The sequence below is a fragment of the Elephas maximus genome, chromosome 3 (assembly GCF_024166365.1).
Source record: "Elephas maximus indicus isolate mEleMax1 chromosome 3, mEleMax1 primary haplotype, whole genome shotgun sequence".
NCBI classification, from domain to species: Eukaryota; Metazoa; Chordata; class Mammalia; order Proboscidea; family Elephantidae; genus Elephas; species Elephas maximus.
Window position 1 is genome coordinate 79,399,644 of NC_064821.1, and position 16,171 is coordinate 79,415,814.

At 41.1% G+C, this 16,171-nt stretch overlaps 1 protein-coding gene across 3 annotated transcripts in view; it reads right to left on the reverse strand.

Moving 5' to 3' along the window:
* The window catches only part of MTF1 (metal regulatory transcription factor 1), a 56,268-nt gene that overhangs the window by 8,631 nt on the left and 31,466 nt on the right, over positions 1-16,171 (reverse strand). For all 3 annotated transcript variants that reach the window (XM_049878815.1, XM_049878814.1, XM_049878816.1), the window contains exons 8-9: positions 2,972-3,068; positions 1,653-2,251 (exon numbers count right to left, since the gene is read on the reverse strand). In XM_049878815.1, coding sequence (XP_049734772.1) covers positions 1,653-2,251; positions 2,972-3,068 — 696 coding nt within the window. The remainder of the gene's footprint in view (positions 1-1,652; positions 2,252-2,971; positions 3,069-16,171) is intronic.

Genomic DNA, 16,171 nt, shown 5'->3' on the forward strand with positions numbered 1-16,171 from the left:
TTATCCCTTTAAGAAAAAAAAAAAAAAAAAGTGCCTCTAAGATGGGTCTGAGAGGAAAGTGAAAGTTTCTGGCTAAGTTATAAGAGGTGACACTGTAAAATAATGATAGAGAAATGAGAATCACATTTAAATACAAGAAAATGAATTGCACAGAAAGGAATAATACTTGTTCCATGCAGCTCCCCTAGGGAGATATAGAAATAACAGATAAAAACCACATGAAGGTAGACTGGGTTATAACACTGGAAAGCCTTTAGCAATGACTCTGGCTATCTGAAAATGGAAATAAGTTGCTTCCAGAGGTGGCTGACACCGTATTTCTGGGATTCAAGGCCTCTCATTATTTTGCTCTAAACTACCTTTCCAGTTTGTCTGATACTGTCATACATCCACCTACACATCCTCCTACCTAGAACATCCTTTTCTCCACCTAATTTCTTCCCGTACCTCAAGGCTCACCTGACCTGGGTGGCCACCCTCTGACAAGTCCTTAGTATCTAAACCCCTCACCTGGCAGCACAATGTAGTAGCCAAGAGCATAGGCCCTAGAGTTAGGCTGCCTATGCCCAAACCCCAGCTTTGCCACTTGTGAGCTATTTGACCTTGGGCTAGTCACCTTAACCTCTCTGGGCTTCAGCTCTCCATAGGCAAAATGGCATCTACCTCCTAAGATTGTTTTGAATTAAATGAAATAAGGCATTAAAAAGTGCTTAGTTAGTGCAGTGCATGATACAGGCTAAGGGCTCAAATAAATAGTAGCTATTATTAATTTTTTATTATAATTACTATCATTATTATTAAAACTTTCTTTGAGGCTCTTTAATTAGAATGCAAGTTTTTATGAAAAAAAGGTCATGTTTTTCACCTTTTGCATCCTCCAGTCTCTAGCGTGGTATCTGGCAAATCCTAAGCTCTCAAATCTATTTACCTGAATGACCAAGTCATTTCCTTAGTCATCAAGACCAAACACTTTGTTAGAAAATGGTTCTACAGCGGTCTCTGTGAGCACAGACTGTGTCTCTGACTTGGCCACTGCAGTTCAGTTACATCTGTCTGGGCCATGTTAGTTACTCCGATCAGTCTGGCTCTACCTCAGAGACAGCCAGCTTTCCTGAGTATCTTTGGACCTCTAGAGTTTGTTTACTGCTTTCCTATACTACACGATGGGAGTGGACTGCACATGGAATGTTTGTTCAAGTATCTACTGCTAGGTAAACATGATGATTGTTTCTCTGCCTCCCTACCGTAGGTAATGACGACAGCATTCTCTGGATTTAACGCTGCTTAACAATGGGGAAAATGACTAGAGATAAAATTACTGTATATTCACGCAAATAATGTGAGCCTTCTACATTTGTTTGCCAACCGCACCCTCCCCTGGCGAGGTATTTTCATAAGCACACTATGCTAATTTTTTTACAGCAATGTGTAAAAACAATTGGCACAGCAGCACTTACGAAAATACCTCCCAGGGGGAGGGCGTAGTTACTTGACAAACAAACCCAGAAGGTGCACATGATTTGCCTAAAAATGTGGTATATATTTCAGGGCAGATATGATAGCCATTTTGTTTTCTGAAGTAAAAGTCCCAGATCATGTCATCTTTGTAAATACACTTCACCATACTGGATACATTTACACATAATACTTACATTTTGTTCTTGGTTTTGCGGTGAACTGGTGGCACCATTTAATAACCACTGTAAGTTCTGTTCTCCCATCATTAGGCTGGACTGCAAAATAGCCGTGTTGGGAGTTGGGGTGATAGTTATAGTGGGATTATTAGTTAGGACAGAGTTGGCACCCAGGGGCAGAGTCTGGACCATGGCTGGCAGGGGCTCAGTAGTACTTTGTGGTTGGGGGGGTGCTGCCATGGCTGTTGCCGCCACCGCCGCTGCTGATGTAGAAGCCCCAGCAACAACAGAAAGTCCTGGTACGATGGGCTGTGGTGCCTGGGGGTGAGGAAGGAACTCTTGATGATTAGCAGCCAACTGTGTGCTGTGGGGAACAGGCACTTCTGGAGGTTGTAAGAGAGCAGGAGGGGTGCCAAATGCAGCTTGCTGGGAACCAGTTCCTAGGGAGGAAGCAGGCAGAGGAGCAGATGGCGCTGAGGCTGGTAGTAGAGGCTGGGGTGGCTCGGAGATGCCAGGCTGCAGTACAAGTGGAAGAGATAAAGATGCTGAATTTCCTCTGGATGGCGGAACATCACTGACTGACTCTGCATCACCATTAAAACTTTCAATCAAGGCAGCTGGCAAGAAAAAGAAATAGAAGTATATATACATATCCCAAGCCTTATATAAGCCACAAAAACACAATCTTTATGGGCTACACAAAAGACATGTGAAGTCCATTAGGGCCAATTTCTTCTTTTCTAGCAAGCTCTCTTTCTGCTTTTCATTTAATGACACCTTTGGTCAAAAAACACCACGCTTTACCATCAATTTCATTTTCTAAGTGTGAAGACCAAGTCTAAGGTCTAACTAAAAAAAAAAAAAAAAATGTCCTAATGCTTTTCTGGAAAAAAGTCTAGACGTCCTTTTTTTTTGCATGACCAGTGAACAGACTTTCTGATAATTGTGAAGAAGATTTACGAAGAAATTTTCAATTCAAATACAAAACGATTTACACATCTGAAGCTTGGTTTGTGGTTCCTATTCCCTCAGAACAGGGCACCACATCAGAAGAAGAAAGAGCTTATAGCTCCTTCCATTTTTTAAAGCCAACAAGAGCAATAAAACACAATGGCTTCTTGAAAAAGAGACCGTCTTTTTCAGGAGCTGAGTGAAGTAGGGGAAAAGATGTAATTGAACTGAAAGGGCTAGACTTTCCTGACCCTTCACAGAAAGCCCACTTCACTTAAGCTAATTGAAAGAACATTTCATTGTGCTTGTCATTCGGTGTGTCAGCAAGTGTGGATTCCCCCTCCCAGGGCTAAGGTTTGAGCAGGAAGAGAGGCTGGGGAGCAAACCTGTCTGCTGAGGATCTTCCTGAATTGCTGTATCATCTGAGTTCTGGAACATTGATTCAAAGATGATTGCTGGTGAAATTGTGCTGAGGTCCTGGCCCTGTGTTTGATGGAAGGAGACACGGATGTGAGACTGGTCATCCTGAAGCAATGAGAACATATTCAGAGCAGCAAACCTGGAATGATCTTTTGATAGGCCTCTTGTTTCTAACTTATCCTATTTCAAGGTGACATATTTCCCTAAATCTCAGATACAGAAGATTCTGGGTCCTCAAAGACTTTAAAACAAGGGTCAACTGACGGTGACTTGCAGGCCAGCTGCCTGTTGTAGTAAATAAAGTTGTACTGGTGCAGAGGCACATGCCTTTGCTTCTGTCCTGCTACAGTGCACTGGCACTCCAGTGTAGAGGTGAGGGGCTGTGATAGAGACCACATGGTCCACTCCAATGTAGAGGTGAGGGGCTGTGGCAGAGACCACATGGTCCACTCCAATGTAGAGGTGAGGGATTGTGGCAGAGACCACATGGTCCACTCCAGTGTAGAGGTGAGGGGTTGTGGCAGAGACCGCATGGTCCACTCCAGTGTAGAGGTGAGGGGTTGTGGCAGAGACCACATGGTCCACTCCAGCGTAAAGGTGAGGGGTTGTAACAGAGACCACACGATCCGCAAAGTCGAAGTGTTCAGAATGTAGCTCTTTATAAAACTTTGCTGATCTCTGCTCTAAAAGACTAAATCCTACATATAGGAGTTATTTTGTTTTTCTAAAAATGGGACTGTATAATATTCATGAACCTACAACTTGCTTTTCCCATATAATACACTGTGAATAGCTTTCAAAGTCACGCATAACATCTATGATATGCTAATATGTGCACATGGTAATAGATCAAACAATATAAAAAAAGCTCACAGTGACAAATAGTGATAGACTTATACTTAATAAAAGGTCAGAGACATTGTAAAAAAAGATAAAATACGGAAAAACAAAAGCAATCCCCTGAGGGCCTGATTCCTAACAGGCACTACTCTTCGCTTTAGCTAAGGGGAGCAGGGGAAACTCTCTTCTCCCCAGTCCACCTCCACCTCCACATTTTGTAGGGCAAGTATGATGCGGGCAACCACAGACTGGAGGTCAGGCAAGCAGTATAAATAAGTGAAGCAACCGGAGGAGGCCAGGGAAGGGAAGGACTGTAGCACACTGGAGAGCATGCACCCTATGAATATAAACGGCTTCAGCTAAATGCCGCAACGTGAATATGCAGGCCTGGTATTACCAAAGCTCAAAAAAAGGTCAGAAATTTGGATTTTTCTATGAAAGCTACTGACATGTTAATAGAAGCAAATAATTAAAAAGTATTTAAAAGGAATGTGTAGACCAAAAAAAACTTGTCTTCAGGCCAGATTTTTTGCCCAAGTGTAACTTGTATGTTAAGGTCATTTTGCAACAAATTCTGCCTCTAGGAGAGTACCCAGGAGGAACACTCCGGGGCTGGGAAGAAGTGAGGTAAATGAGACTGTCCACCAATGTGGAGGTCCTCAGATATGAAACTGCCCATATGAGCTAAGAGGTACCAATTGTTCTACTACCAGGTATGATAGAAGCCGAAGGCAGAAACCTATGCAGGATTCCAGTCACCTTCCAGTCCAGAGGGAGTTAAGAATCATAGGCCAAGACAGTGGCTTTCAAACTTTTCATTGTGACACAAAGTAAGAAACATATTTTATATTATATATTACATATATCTCGGAATGGTTTTTTTATTACATATATATTCATATGTAAAACTGAAACAAAACTCTGTGTAACAGAGCTTACCCTTATGTGCAATGTCCTCTGATCTTTTCTATTTTGATGTCTTTAAAATGCTGATTGTAAACCACTATTGTACAACCCAACAAAGAGGTGCAATCCAGTTTGAAAAAATAGTAGGCTAGCAAATATCACTAAGCTGTTAGCTTTGCAACTTCCTCATGGTTATCATTTTTGTTCTACCTGTTTACAAATTAAAACGGAATGGGGCACAAATAGCAAAAGACAAAATTAATAAATGGGACCTCATAAAAATTAAAAACTTCTGTTCATCAAAAGACTTACAAAAAAAGTGAAAAGACATGCTACCAACTGGGAGAATAACTTCGGAAACCACATATCTGACAAGAATCTAATAACTAGTATATATATAAAACATTGACAACAACAAAAGACAAATAACCAAATCATAAAACAGGCAAAGGACTTGAACAGACATTTCACCAAAGAGGACATTCAAATGGTCACCAGTTACATGAAAAGATGCTCAGTTTAATTAGCCATCAGAGAGATGCAAATCAAAACCACAATGGGATACCATTTCATTTACTAGGATGGCTAAGATAAAAAAACTGAAAATTACAAATATTGACGAGGATGTGGGGAAATTGGAACCCTTATCCATTGCTGGTGGGAATGCAAAATGGTATAGCCATTGTGGAAAACGATGTGACAATTCCTCAAAGAACTACAAAAAAAGATATCAGATTAACAGCCTAATTTGACAACTCCAGGAGCTAGAAAGAGAAGAGCAAACTAAGCCTAAACCTACCCAGAAGAAAGAAAATAACAAAGACCAGAGCAGAAATAAATAAGATCGAATACAGAAAAACAACAGAGAGAATCAATAAAACCACAAGTTGGTTCTTTGAAAAGATCAATAAAATTGACAAACCTTTAGCTAGACTGACAAAGAAAAGATGCATATAACCAAAATAAACAAAAGAGGAGATACTAAAAGTGACCCAACAGAACAAAGAGAATCATGACAGAATATTGTGAACAACTATATGACAACGAACTGGATAACCCAGATGAAATGGACAAATTCTTAAAAGCATACAACCAATCCAAACTGACTCAGGAGGAAAAAGAAGTCTCAATGGGCCCATAAAAGTGAAGAGATCAAATCAGTGATCAAAAACCTCTCCAAAAAAAAAAAAAAAGTCCTGGACCAGATGGCTTCACTGGGCAATTCTACCAAATATTTAGAGAAGAATTGACATCAATACTGTTTAAACTGCCCCAAAAGATAGAGAAGGAAGGGGTATTTCCTAGTTCATTCTATGAAGCAAACGTAACCCTGATATCTGAACCAGACAAAGGCACAAGAAAACTACAGGCCAATATCTCTTATGAGAACAGACGTAAAAATCCTCAACGAAATACTAGTGAACAGAATCCAACAGCATATTAAAAGAGTCACATGCCATTACCAAGTGGGATTTATTCCAGGAATGCAGGGATGGTTCAACATTAGAAGATCAACTTTAAGGGGGAGGCATTGTTTGATTGGATTACAGTGGGACAGATTTTGCCCACACACATTTCTGGGCTCTCAAGTTTCTTGGGAGGGTACACTTTTCCCACTAAAAATATTTACTGCCCTCCAGTGGTGGCTTTTGTAACAGTGAAAAATGAAAGAAAAGTTCTTTGGCGAATATTCACTAAGGTAGGAGGCTTCAGTATGAGGCAGTGAATCCAGGAACAGTGACTGGGTCAAAGTTTTGTCTCTTTTGGCTTTTGTACAGGTAGATAAGCACGATTCACATATTTATGGCTTCCTGTGTGATAGGGAGTCCTGGTGGCTTTGGTTTGTTTGTGTGTGTGTGTTTGTGTGTGTGTGTGTATGATATTTGGAAAACCAATGTAACCAAATGGATTTTGGCACAAGTTTGAAAAGTTTTACGTTTTGGTGACATACGTCCCCCACAAATTATGTATCAAAATCCATACTTCAAAATATAAATTCAGAAAAACTCCCTGATTCATAATTCAGCATGCCTTTCATTCAAAACACATAGTATCAAAAAAATTTTTAAGTAGAAAGGGATAGTGTCTTGAAAGGGTTAAAGGCTTTGCTATGCTGATACCTCACGGGGCTCAGAATAAGGGAATAATCTATCAGTTAAATTTTATCAGACACCAGAAAGGGTGAAGCCAAGATGACTTTTGAGAACCTGACCAGATTAGACGGACACCTGAAGCAGATCTCAATGGCTGATCCCTGAGTAACCTCACCCTAAAGACTCTTTGCCCTACTAAAGGACTAATTGTTAATGACTGTTTTGGACTGGTAAAATGACTGGGGGTGGGGGTGGGGGGTGGGGGGGAAGTAATCCTCCAAGTATGAAAGAACTACGGCTAGGAAAGTCAGGGGGTGGCCTGCGGTGCAATGGATGGCTTTTTTTTTTTTTAATAATTTTTATTGTGCTTTAAGTTTACAAATCAAGACTCTCACATAAAAACTTATATACACCTTGCTGCATACTCCCAATTACTCTCCCCCTAATGAGACAGCCTGCTCTCTCCCTCCACTCTCTTTTTGTGTCCATTTTGCCAGCTTCTAACCCCCTCTACCCTCTTATCTGCCCTCCAGGCAGGAGATGCCAACATAGTCTCAAGTGTCCACCTGATCCAAGAAGCTCACTCCTCACCAGCATCCCTCTCCAACCCATTGTCCAGTCCAATCCCTGTCTGAAGAGCTGGCTTTGGGAATGGTTCCTGTGCTGGGCCAACAGAAAGTCTGGGGGCCATGACAACCAGGGTCTTTTTAGTCTCAGTCAGACTATTAAGTCTGGTCTTTTTATGAGAATTTGGGGTCTGCATCCCACTGCTCTCCTGCTCCCTCAGGGGTCCTCTGTTGTGTTCCCTGTCAGGGCAGTCATTGGTTGTAGCCAGGTACCATCTAGTTCTTCTGGTCTCAGGATGATGTAGTCACTGGTTCATGTGGCCCTTTCTGTCTCTTGGGCTCGTAATTACCTGTGTCTTTGGTGTTCTTCATTCTCCTTAGATCCAGGTGGGTTGAGAACAATTGATGCCTCTTAGATGGCTGCTTGCCAGCATTTAAAACCCCAGACGCCACTCTTCAAAGTGGGATGCAGAATGTTTTAATAGATTGTATTATGCCAATTGACTTAGATGTCCCCTGAAATCATGGTCCCCAAACCCCTGCCCCTGCTACACTGGCCTTCGAAGCATTCAGTTTATTCAGGAAACTTCTTTGCTTTTGGTTTAGTCCAGTTGTGCTGGCCTCCCCTGTATTGTGTGTTGTCTTTCCCTTCACCTAAAGTAGTTCTTATCTACCATCTAATTAGTGAGTACCCCTCTCCCACCCTTCCTCTCTCCCTCCTCTCATACCACAAAAGAATGCTTTCTTCTCAGTTTAAACTATTTCTCAAGTTCTTATAATAGCGGTCTTATACAATATTTGTCCTTTTGCAACTAACTAATTTCAGCATAATGCCTTCCAGTTTCCTCCATGTTATGAAATGTTTCACAGATTCCTCACTGTTCTTTATCAATGCGTAGTATTCCATGTGCAATGGATCGCTTTTATATGGCCTTTCAAGCCATGGTCTTGTAAATTCCACCAAATGACTGGGTAGGACTATGCAAATATGGTGCTTGTGCCCCATCAAGGGGTTTAGACAGCTTGCTAATAATGCAAATAAGGAGCATGGCACCTTTGTGGGGTGGGACCATATAAATAAGGTCTATGGAACCCTAAAGAGGGGATTGGTCAGTTTTGCCATTATGCTAGGCTTAAAAAGAGCCATCCCCGACGTGGAAAAGGAGGACCTCACTACAACCAAGTATAAGAGATGGGAGTGGAGAGCATCCTTTGGAACCTGAGCTCCTGTGCTGAGAACCTCCTAGACCCAGGAGATAGAGAAAGCTGTAACACTGGAGATGGTGCAAGACAGTGAGAAGCGGTGGCAGAGAAATGATGGCAGCAGAACCAAGAGACCAGTGTGAGGATGCACAATGGGCTTCCCAGCCCACAGAGTAAGATGGTTATAGTGGATGTGCCCACAGACGGAGATAGCTGAGTGCCTTCAGGCAGGAGACTTCCTGGTGGAATGGGGTACCTCTAGGCACTTATTGGCAAAGCTAAAAAACTTTGTAATACTTGCCCAAGCAGGGCAACAGCCCAGCCAAGGGGCCAAGGGACCGAGGGCCAGAGAGAAGCCTGCCTGGAGGCATGGCTGAGAAGAGGCTGTCCTGACCGAAGAACTGTATCCCAAGTTGTTCCTGATCCTGAATTGTAACCAGTTACTTCCCTAATAAACCCCGTTACTGTGAGTATAATCTGTGAGTTCTGGGTGGCCACTGCAACAAATTATTGAACCCAGCAGAGAAGTAGAGAGTGCCGTGGTAGGGACAGCTGGTGTCAGAATTGGAAAAAAGATGGGAGGGTGAAGGTGTGTCTGACCTTCGCCTCACAGGGATCAGCTTTGGGCTGCTGATGCTGACAATGATTCTCTCTCCTTCTGTTTATGAAGTTAGAAGAGGAGCTCAGATGCCTCTGCCATGCCATTTTTACAAATGTAATGTTGTTGTTAGGTGCCATCAAGCTGGTTCCGAATCATAGCAACCCTATGCACAACAGAATGAAATACTGCCCGGTCCTGAGCCACCCTTACAATCATTGTTATGCTTGAGCTCATTGTTGCAGCCACTGTGTCAATCCACCTTGTTGAGGGTCTTCCTCTTTTCTGCTGACCCTGTACTCTGCAAAGCATGATGTCCTTCTCCAGGGACTGATCCCTCCTGACAACATGTCCAAAGTATGTATGGACATACAATATGTATGGACATGTTGTCAGGTCCAAAGTACAAATGTAATACACCATACCAATATAACAAAGGAAAAGAGCCATATGATCGTCTCTATGGGTGCAGAAAAAGCATTTGATGAAGTCCAACACTGTTTCTTGATAAAAACTCTAACGAAGATTGGAATAGAAGGGAAATACCTCAGTATGATTCAGGGCATACATGAAAAACCAACAGTCAACATTATATTTAATGAAGAAAGACTAAGAGCCATCCCCTTGAAATTAGGAACAAGAGAAGTATGCCAGCTCTCACCACTTCTATTCAATATTGTATTAGAAGTCTGTCATGGATTGAATTATGTCTCCCCAAAAATGTGTGTATCAATTGGGCTGGGCCATGATTCTCAGTATTGTGTGATTTTCCTATGTTGTAAATCCTGCCTCTATGATGTTAATGAGGGAGGATGGGCAGCGGCTGTGTTAGTGAGGCAGGACTCTACCTACAAGACAGGATTGTGTCTTGAGGCAATCTCTTGAGATATAAAAGGAAGAAGCCAGCAGAGAGACAGGGGAAACTCCTACCACCAAGAAAGCAGTGCCAGGAGCAGAGCACATCCTTTGGACCCAGGGTTCCTGTGCAAAGAAGCTCCTAGTCTGGGGGAAGATTGATGAGAAGGCCAACAGGGAAAGAAAGCCTTCCCCTGGAGCTGACACCCTGAATTTGGACTTTTAGCCTACTTAACTGTGAAGAAATAAATTTCCTTTGTGAAAGCCACCCACTTGTGGTATTTCTGTTATAGCAGCACTAGATAACTAAGACAAAGTCCTAGCCAGAGCAATAAAACAAGAAATAAAAGATATCCAGATTGGAAAAGAAAAAGTAAAATTCTCTCTATTCGTGGATAATATGATCCTATACATAAAAAATCCCAAAATATACACAGGCAAACTTCTAGAGATAATAGAGGAATTTAGCAAAGTCGCAGGGTACAAGATCAACGAACAAAAATCAGTAGGGTTTCTATTCACCAGCAATGAGAAATGTAAAAGGGAAATTAGGGAAACAATTCCATTTACGGCATCTAAGAGAATAAAATACCTAGGAATAAATATAACCACGGACATGAAGGACTTATACAATGAAAACTATAAAACACTGCTGAAAGAGATTAAAGAAGACTTAAATAAATGGAAGGATGTTCCATGTTCATGGACTAGAAGACTTAATGTTGTTAAGATGTCAATACTACCTAAAGTGATCTATAGATTCTATGCAATCTTGATCAAAATTCCAACAGCTTTCTTTACAGAAATAGAAAAGCCAATCCTCAACTTTACATGGAATGGCAAGAGGCAACCAAATAGCTAAAACAATGTTGAAAGCAAAGAACAAAGTAGGAGGACTCACACTTACTGATTTTAAATATACTATATAGCTACAATAATCAAAACAGCCTGGTACTGGTATAACAAGAGACACATAGACCAACGGAATGGAATTGAGAGTCTAGAAATAAACCCACACATCCATGGTCAACTGATTTTTCACAATGGTGCTCAGTCCATTTGATGGGGAAAGAAGAGTCTCTTCAACGAATGGCGCTGGGAAAACTGGATTTCCACATGCAGAAAAATGAAGTAGGATCCATACCTCACACCATACACAAAAACAAATTCAAAATGGATTAAGGAGGCCTAAATGTACAAACTAAAACCATAAAATTCTTTAAAAAAAAAAAAAATGCAGGGGCAACGCTGTCAGGCCTAGCTGTCCACAATGGATTATCTAATATAATAAGAAACACACAAACAGAAGAGATGAAATAAATGGGACCTCATAAAAATTAAAAACTTCTGTTCATTAAAAGACATTACAAAAAAAAGTGAAAAGACAAGCTACCAACTGGGAGAATATCTTCAGAAACCATGTATCTGACAAGAATCTAATAACCAGTATATATATAAAATTTTGACAACTTAACAATAAAAAGACAAGTAACCGAATCATAAAATGGGCGAAGGACTTAAACAGACATTTCACCAAAGAGGACATTCAAATGGTCACCAGACACATGAAAAGATGCTCAATGTAATAATTAGCCATCAGAAAGATTCAAATCAAAACCACAATGAGATACCATTTTACTCCCACTAGGATTACACCTCAACCTAAAGAAAGCAAAAGTCCTCACAACTGGACCAATAAGCAACATCATGATAAATGGAGAAATTTTACTTGGATCCACAATCAACACCCATGGAAGCTGCAGTCAAGAAATGAAAGGATGCATTGCATTGAGCAAATCTGCTGCAATTTCTTTAAAGTGTTGAAACGCAAAGATGTCATCTTAAGGACTAAGGTGCGCCTGACTCAAGCCATGGTGTTTTCAATAGCCTCATATGCATATGCATATGCAAGCTGGACAATGAATAAGGAAGACTGAAGAAGAATTGACTCTTTTGAAATGTGGTATTGGTGAAGAATATTGAGTACACCATGGACTGCCAAAAGAATGAATACATCTGTCTTGGAAGAAGTACAACCAGAATGTTCCTTAGAAGCAAGGATGGTGAGACTACATCTCACATATTTCGGACATGTTATCAGGAGGGATTAGTCCCTGGAGAAGGACATCATGTTTGGTAGAGTAGAGTGTCAGCCAAAAAGAGGAAGACCCTCAACGAGATGTACTGACACATTGGCTGCAACAACAGACTCAAGCATAGCAACAATTGTGAGGATGGAGCAGGACTGGGCAGTGTTTCATTCTGTTGTGCATATGAGTTGGAACTGACTCAACAACACCAAATAACAACAACAACAAGGATGGCTAAGATAAATGAGCAAAAAATCAGAAATGTTGGTGAGGATATGGGGAAATTGGAACCCTTATCCATTGTTGGTGGGAATGCAAAATGGTACAGCCATCGTGGAAAACAGCGTGGTAGCTCCTCAAAAAACTAAGAATAGTACTACCATAGGACTCAGCAATTTCACTCCTAGGTATATGCTCAAAAGACTTTAAAGCGGGAACTCTAAAAAAAAGAAACTTGTATATCAGTGTTCATTGCAGCACTACTCACAACAGCCAAAACATGGAAACAATCTAAATGTCCATCAACAGATGAACAGATAATCAAAATGTGGTATATACATACAATGGAACACTACTCAGGCAACAGGAGGAACAAGTCTTGATACAAGCTACAGTATGGATGGAGCTTGAAGACATTATGCTGGAAATAAGCAAATCACAAAAGGACAAATGTATGACTTCACTTACATAAAAAGACAAGAAAAGCATAGAGGCCCAAGTTTATTAGTGGTTATAAGGGGAAGGGGGGGGAAATAAGGGGAAATAATGATGAAGAAAAACTGCACTGATAAGGGTAGGGTTGCACAGCCAATTATTGTAATTGCTGTTAATAAGTTGTACACCCGTAAAAAGTTAAATTGGCAAAAGTCATGTGATACATCCAAACTCCCTGAGGGACCAAATTGCTGGGCTGGGGGCTGTGGGGACCATGGTCTTGGGGAATATTTAGCTCAACTGGCATAACATAGTTTATAAAGAACATGTTCTACATTCTACTTTGGTGAGTAGCGTCTGGGGTCTTAAAAGCCTTTGAGTGGCCATCCAGGGTACTCCACTGGTCTCACCCCCTCAGGAGCAAGGAAGAATGAAGAAAACTAAAGACACAAGGGAAAGATTAGCCCAAAGGACTAATGGACCACATCTACCACGGCCTTCACCAGACTGAGTCCAGTACAACAAGGTGGTGCCTGGATACCACCAATGACTGCACTGACAGGGGTCACAATAGAGGGTCCTGGACAGAGCTAGAGAAAAATGCAGAACAAAATTCTAACTCAAAAAGAAAGACCAGACTTGCTGGCCTGACAGAGACTGGAGAAACCTGAGAATATGGCCCCCAGACACCGTTTCAGCTCAGTAATGAGGTCACTCCTGAGGTTCGCCCTTCAGCTAAAGATTGAACAGGCCCATGGAACAAAACAAGGCTAAAGGGGTGCATCAGCCCTGGGGCAGGGACAGGATGGCAGGAGGGAACAGAAAAGCTGGTAATATGGAACCCAGGGTTGAGAAGGGAGAGTGTTGACATATCATGGAGTTGTTAACCAATGGCATAGAATAACGTGTGTGCTAACTGTTTGATGAGCAACTAGTTTGTTCTGTAAACCTTCATCTAAAGTACAATAAAAATAAATAAAAGTTGTGTGATAGATATATTTACAACACACAGACACACACACACACTGAATAGCTGCTCAGGCTGCTTATATACAACCAAACACCTTCAAGGGATTTGGTTCCTTGGTTTGGAGGTTTAGGGTCATGGTTTTATGGGCCATCCCAGTTAGCTGGCCAAATACATGTATAGTGATTCTGTTCTACCTCCCAGTTCATTGAGTAGTGCCTGGGGTCTTAAAAGCTTGCAAGCGGCCATCCAAGGCACAACAATTAAGTCTCTGTTCGCCTGGAGCAATAGAGGAAGGAGAGTCAAGAATAAGAGGAAAAAATGGAACGTGTGGCTAATTGCCTCCATGAACAACCCTCTCCTTTGCCATGAGACCAGAAGAACTGGATGGTGCCTGACTACCATTACTGAACATTTTGATCAAAGATTCTATAGAAGAATCCTGATCAAAAGGGGGGAAATACAGAACAAAATTTCAAATTCTCATGGACACCAGACTTTCTGGAGCCATGGGGGCCTGATGAACCCCTGAAGCTATGGCCCTGGGATAATTTTGAAAACTTAAACCAAAAAATATTCCCTAAATCCTCTTAAAATCAAACAATAGTTTAGCTTAACTAGTAAAAAAAAAGTCTGCCTTAAGCACTATGCCCTTTTAAGATCTATATCAAATCAAACTGACAACAGCAACTCAAAGATTAGGTAGAAACCTTAGGGGGCAATGAGTTTATGTTAATAGTGGAGGAACAAATCAGAAAAGAGGGTAAGAATGGTTACACAACTTGAAGAATGTAATCAGTGTCACTGAATTGTATGTGTAGAAACGGTTGAATTGGTGTACGTTTTGCTGTGTATATTCTCAACAACAAAATTAAATTAAAAAAAAAGGAACGGGCCTGTGTGCCTCCAAAGGATATGTGCAAGAGTGGCCATAGCAGCATTATTCATAATAGCCCCAGACTAGAAAATCATCCAAACGGCCAACAATAGCAGAAAAGACAAATGGTGGTGTATTTGTTTAGTGGAATACTATTTAACAAAGAGAACAAATGACCTGTAATAAATATGCAACAATATAGACTAATTTCTTAAATATAACGTGAGAAAGAAGCTAAACACAAATGAGTACATCTTGTATGATTCCAATTACAAAAGCACAGAAACAGACAATATTAATCTTATGTTGTTAGAAGCTAGGATAGCAGTGACCCTTAGGGAGAACTAGTAGCTGGCAGTGGGGTTGGGTCTTCTGGGTGCTGGTAATGTTCTGTTTCTTGATCTGGGTACTGGTTACATGGGTGCGATGAACTGTGATAATTCACCAAGCTGCACATTTATGCTGTGTGCACTTTTCTGTATGTACATTATACCTCAATAAAATGTTTTTAAATTAGAAAAAAAGGAAATGCTGCAGGTACTTTGTCTCAGTCACTACCAGGATTCAGGGCAAAAACTTCAGGGAGAGAGTAAATAGAAGCAGCTCCCAAAAGTAGAGGAGACAAGAACAGGCTGAGCCTATGTGGCCTGGAACAAAGAGAGAAGGAAGAATCCTGGGAGCTGCCTGGGACCAGGATGGATCTGGGGCTCAGCATATAAAAAGTCCCAGTGGGCCATTCCCTAGCACTTCAACCCTCTTTTAACAAAAGATCTGAGTGACCCAAAACTCATTTCAAAGGACGCATATACATACGTGGCTGCCAGAAACCCATAAAATCAAAACCCATTTGATTCATAATATTTCTTAAATATTCATAATTATTTCTTAAGGCAATTCATAATATTTCTTAAACCAAAACAAAATTAATCCTATTAGAATTGTGGTCTTAGTTCAAAAGACTAAAAATGAGCCTATTTCCAATTTTGGAATAAATGCTGGTGCTAGGGGCATAATATGTAATTTGATACCAAGGGATAGAGCTCTTCTCTTTTGCTGAGAGAAGCTGTGGTAGAAAAGGCTTCATCCCCTTATACCAGGGTATCCTACATGGTGACTTCAGGGTTCCAAAAAGCTCCTCAGTTGTATGTCACAGCCGTGGCCAGGGAGTGGACCCCTAAGCCACTTAATACAGTTTCTGAGGTTAAAGGGATATTATACTCAGAAATCTTAAGAGTGGGGTAGCTCAGTGAGCATCTAGGCTACCCAATGTAGAAATTCCTTTTAGAACATTAGTTCATATGAGGTGCTCATTTAATCTTTTTCTCTTTGTTCTTCAGATTAATTCATTTTTATTGCTCTATCTTCAACTTGAAGCCCTGGTTGGTGCAGTGGTTAAGCTGCTAGCGAAAATGTTGTCAGTTTGAACCCACCAGCTGCTCTTTGAAAACCATACGGTGCAGTTCTGCCTTGTCCTATAGGGTCGCTATGAGTCGGAATCAACTCGACAGCAACGGGTT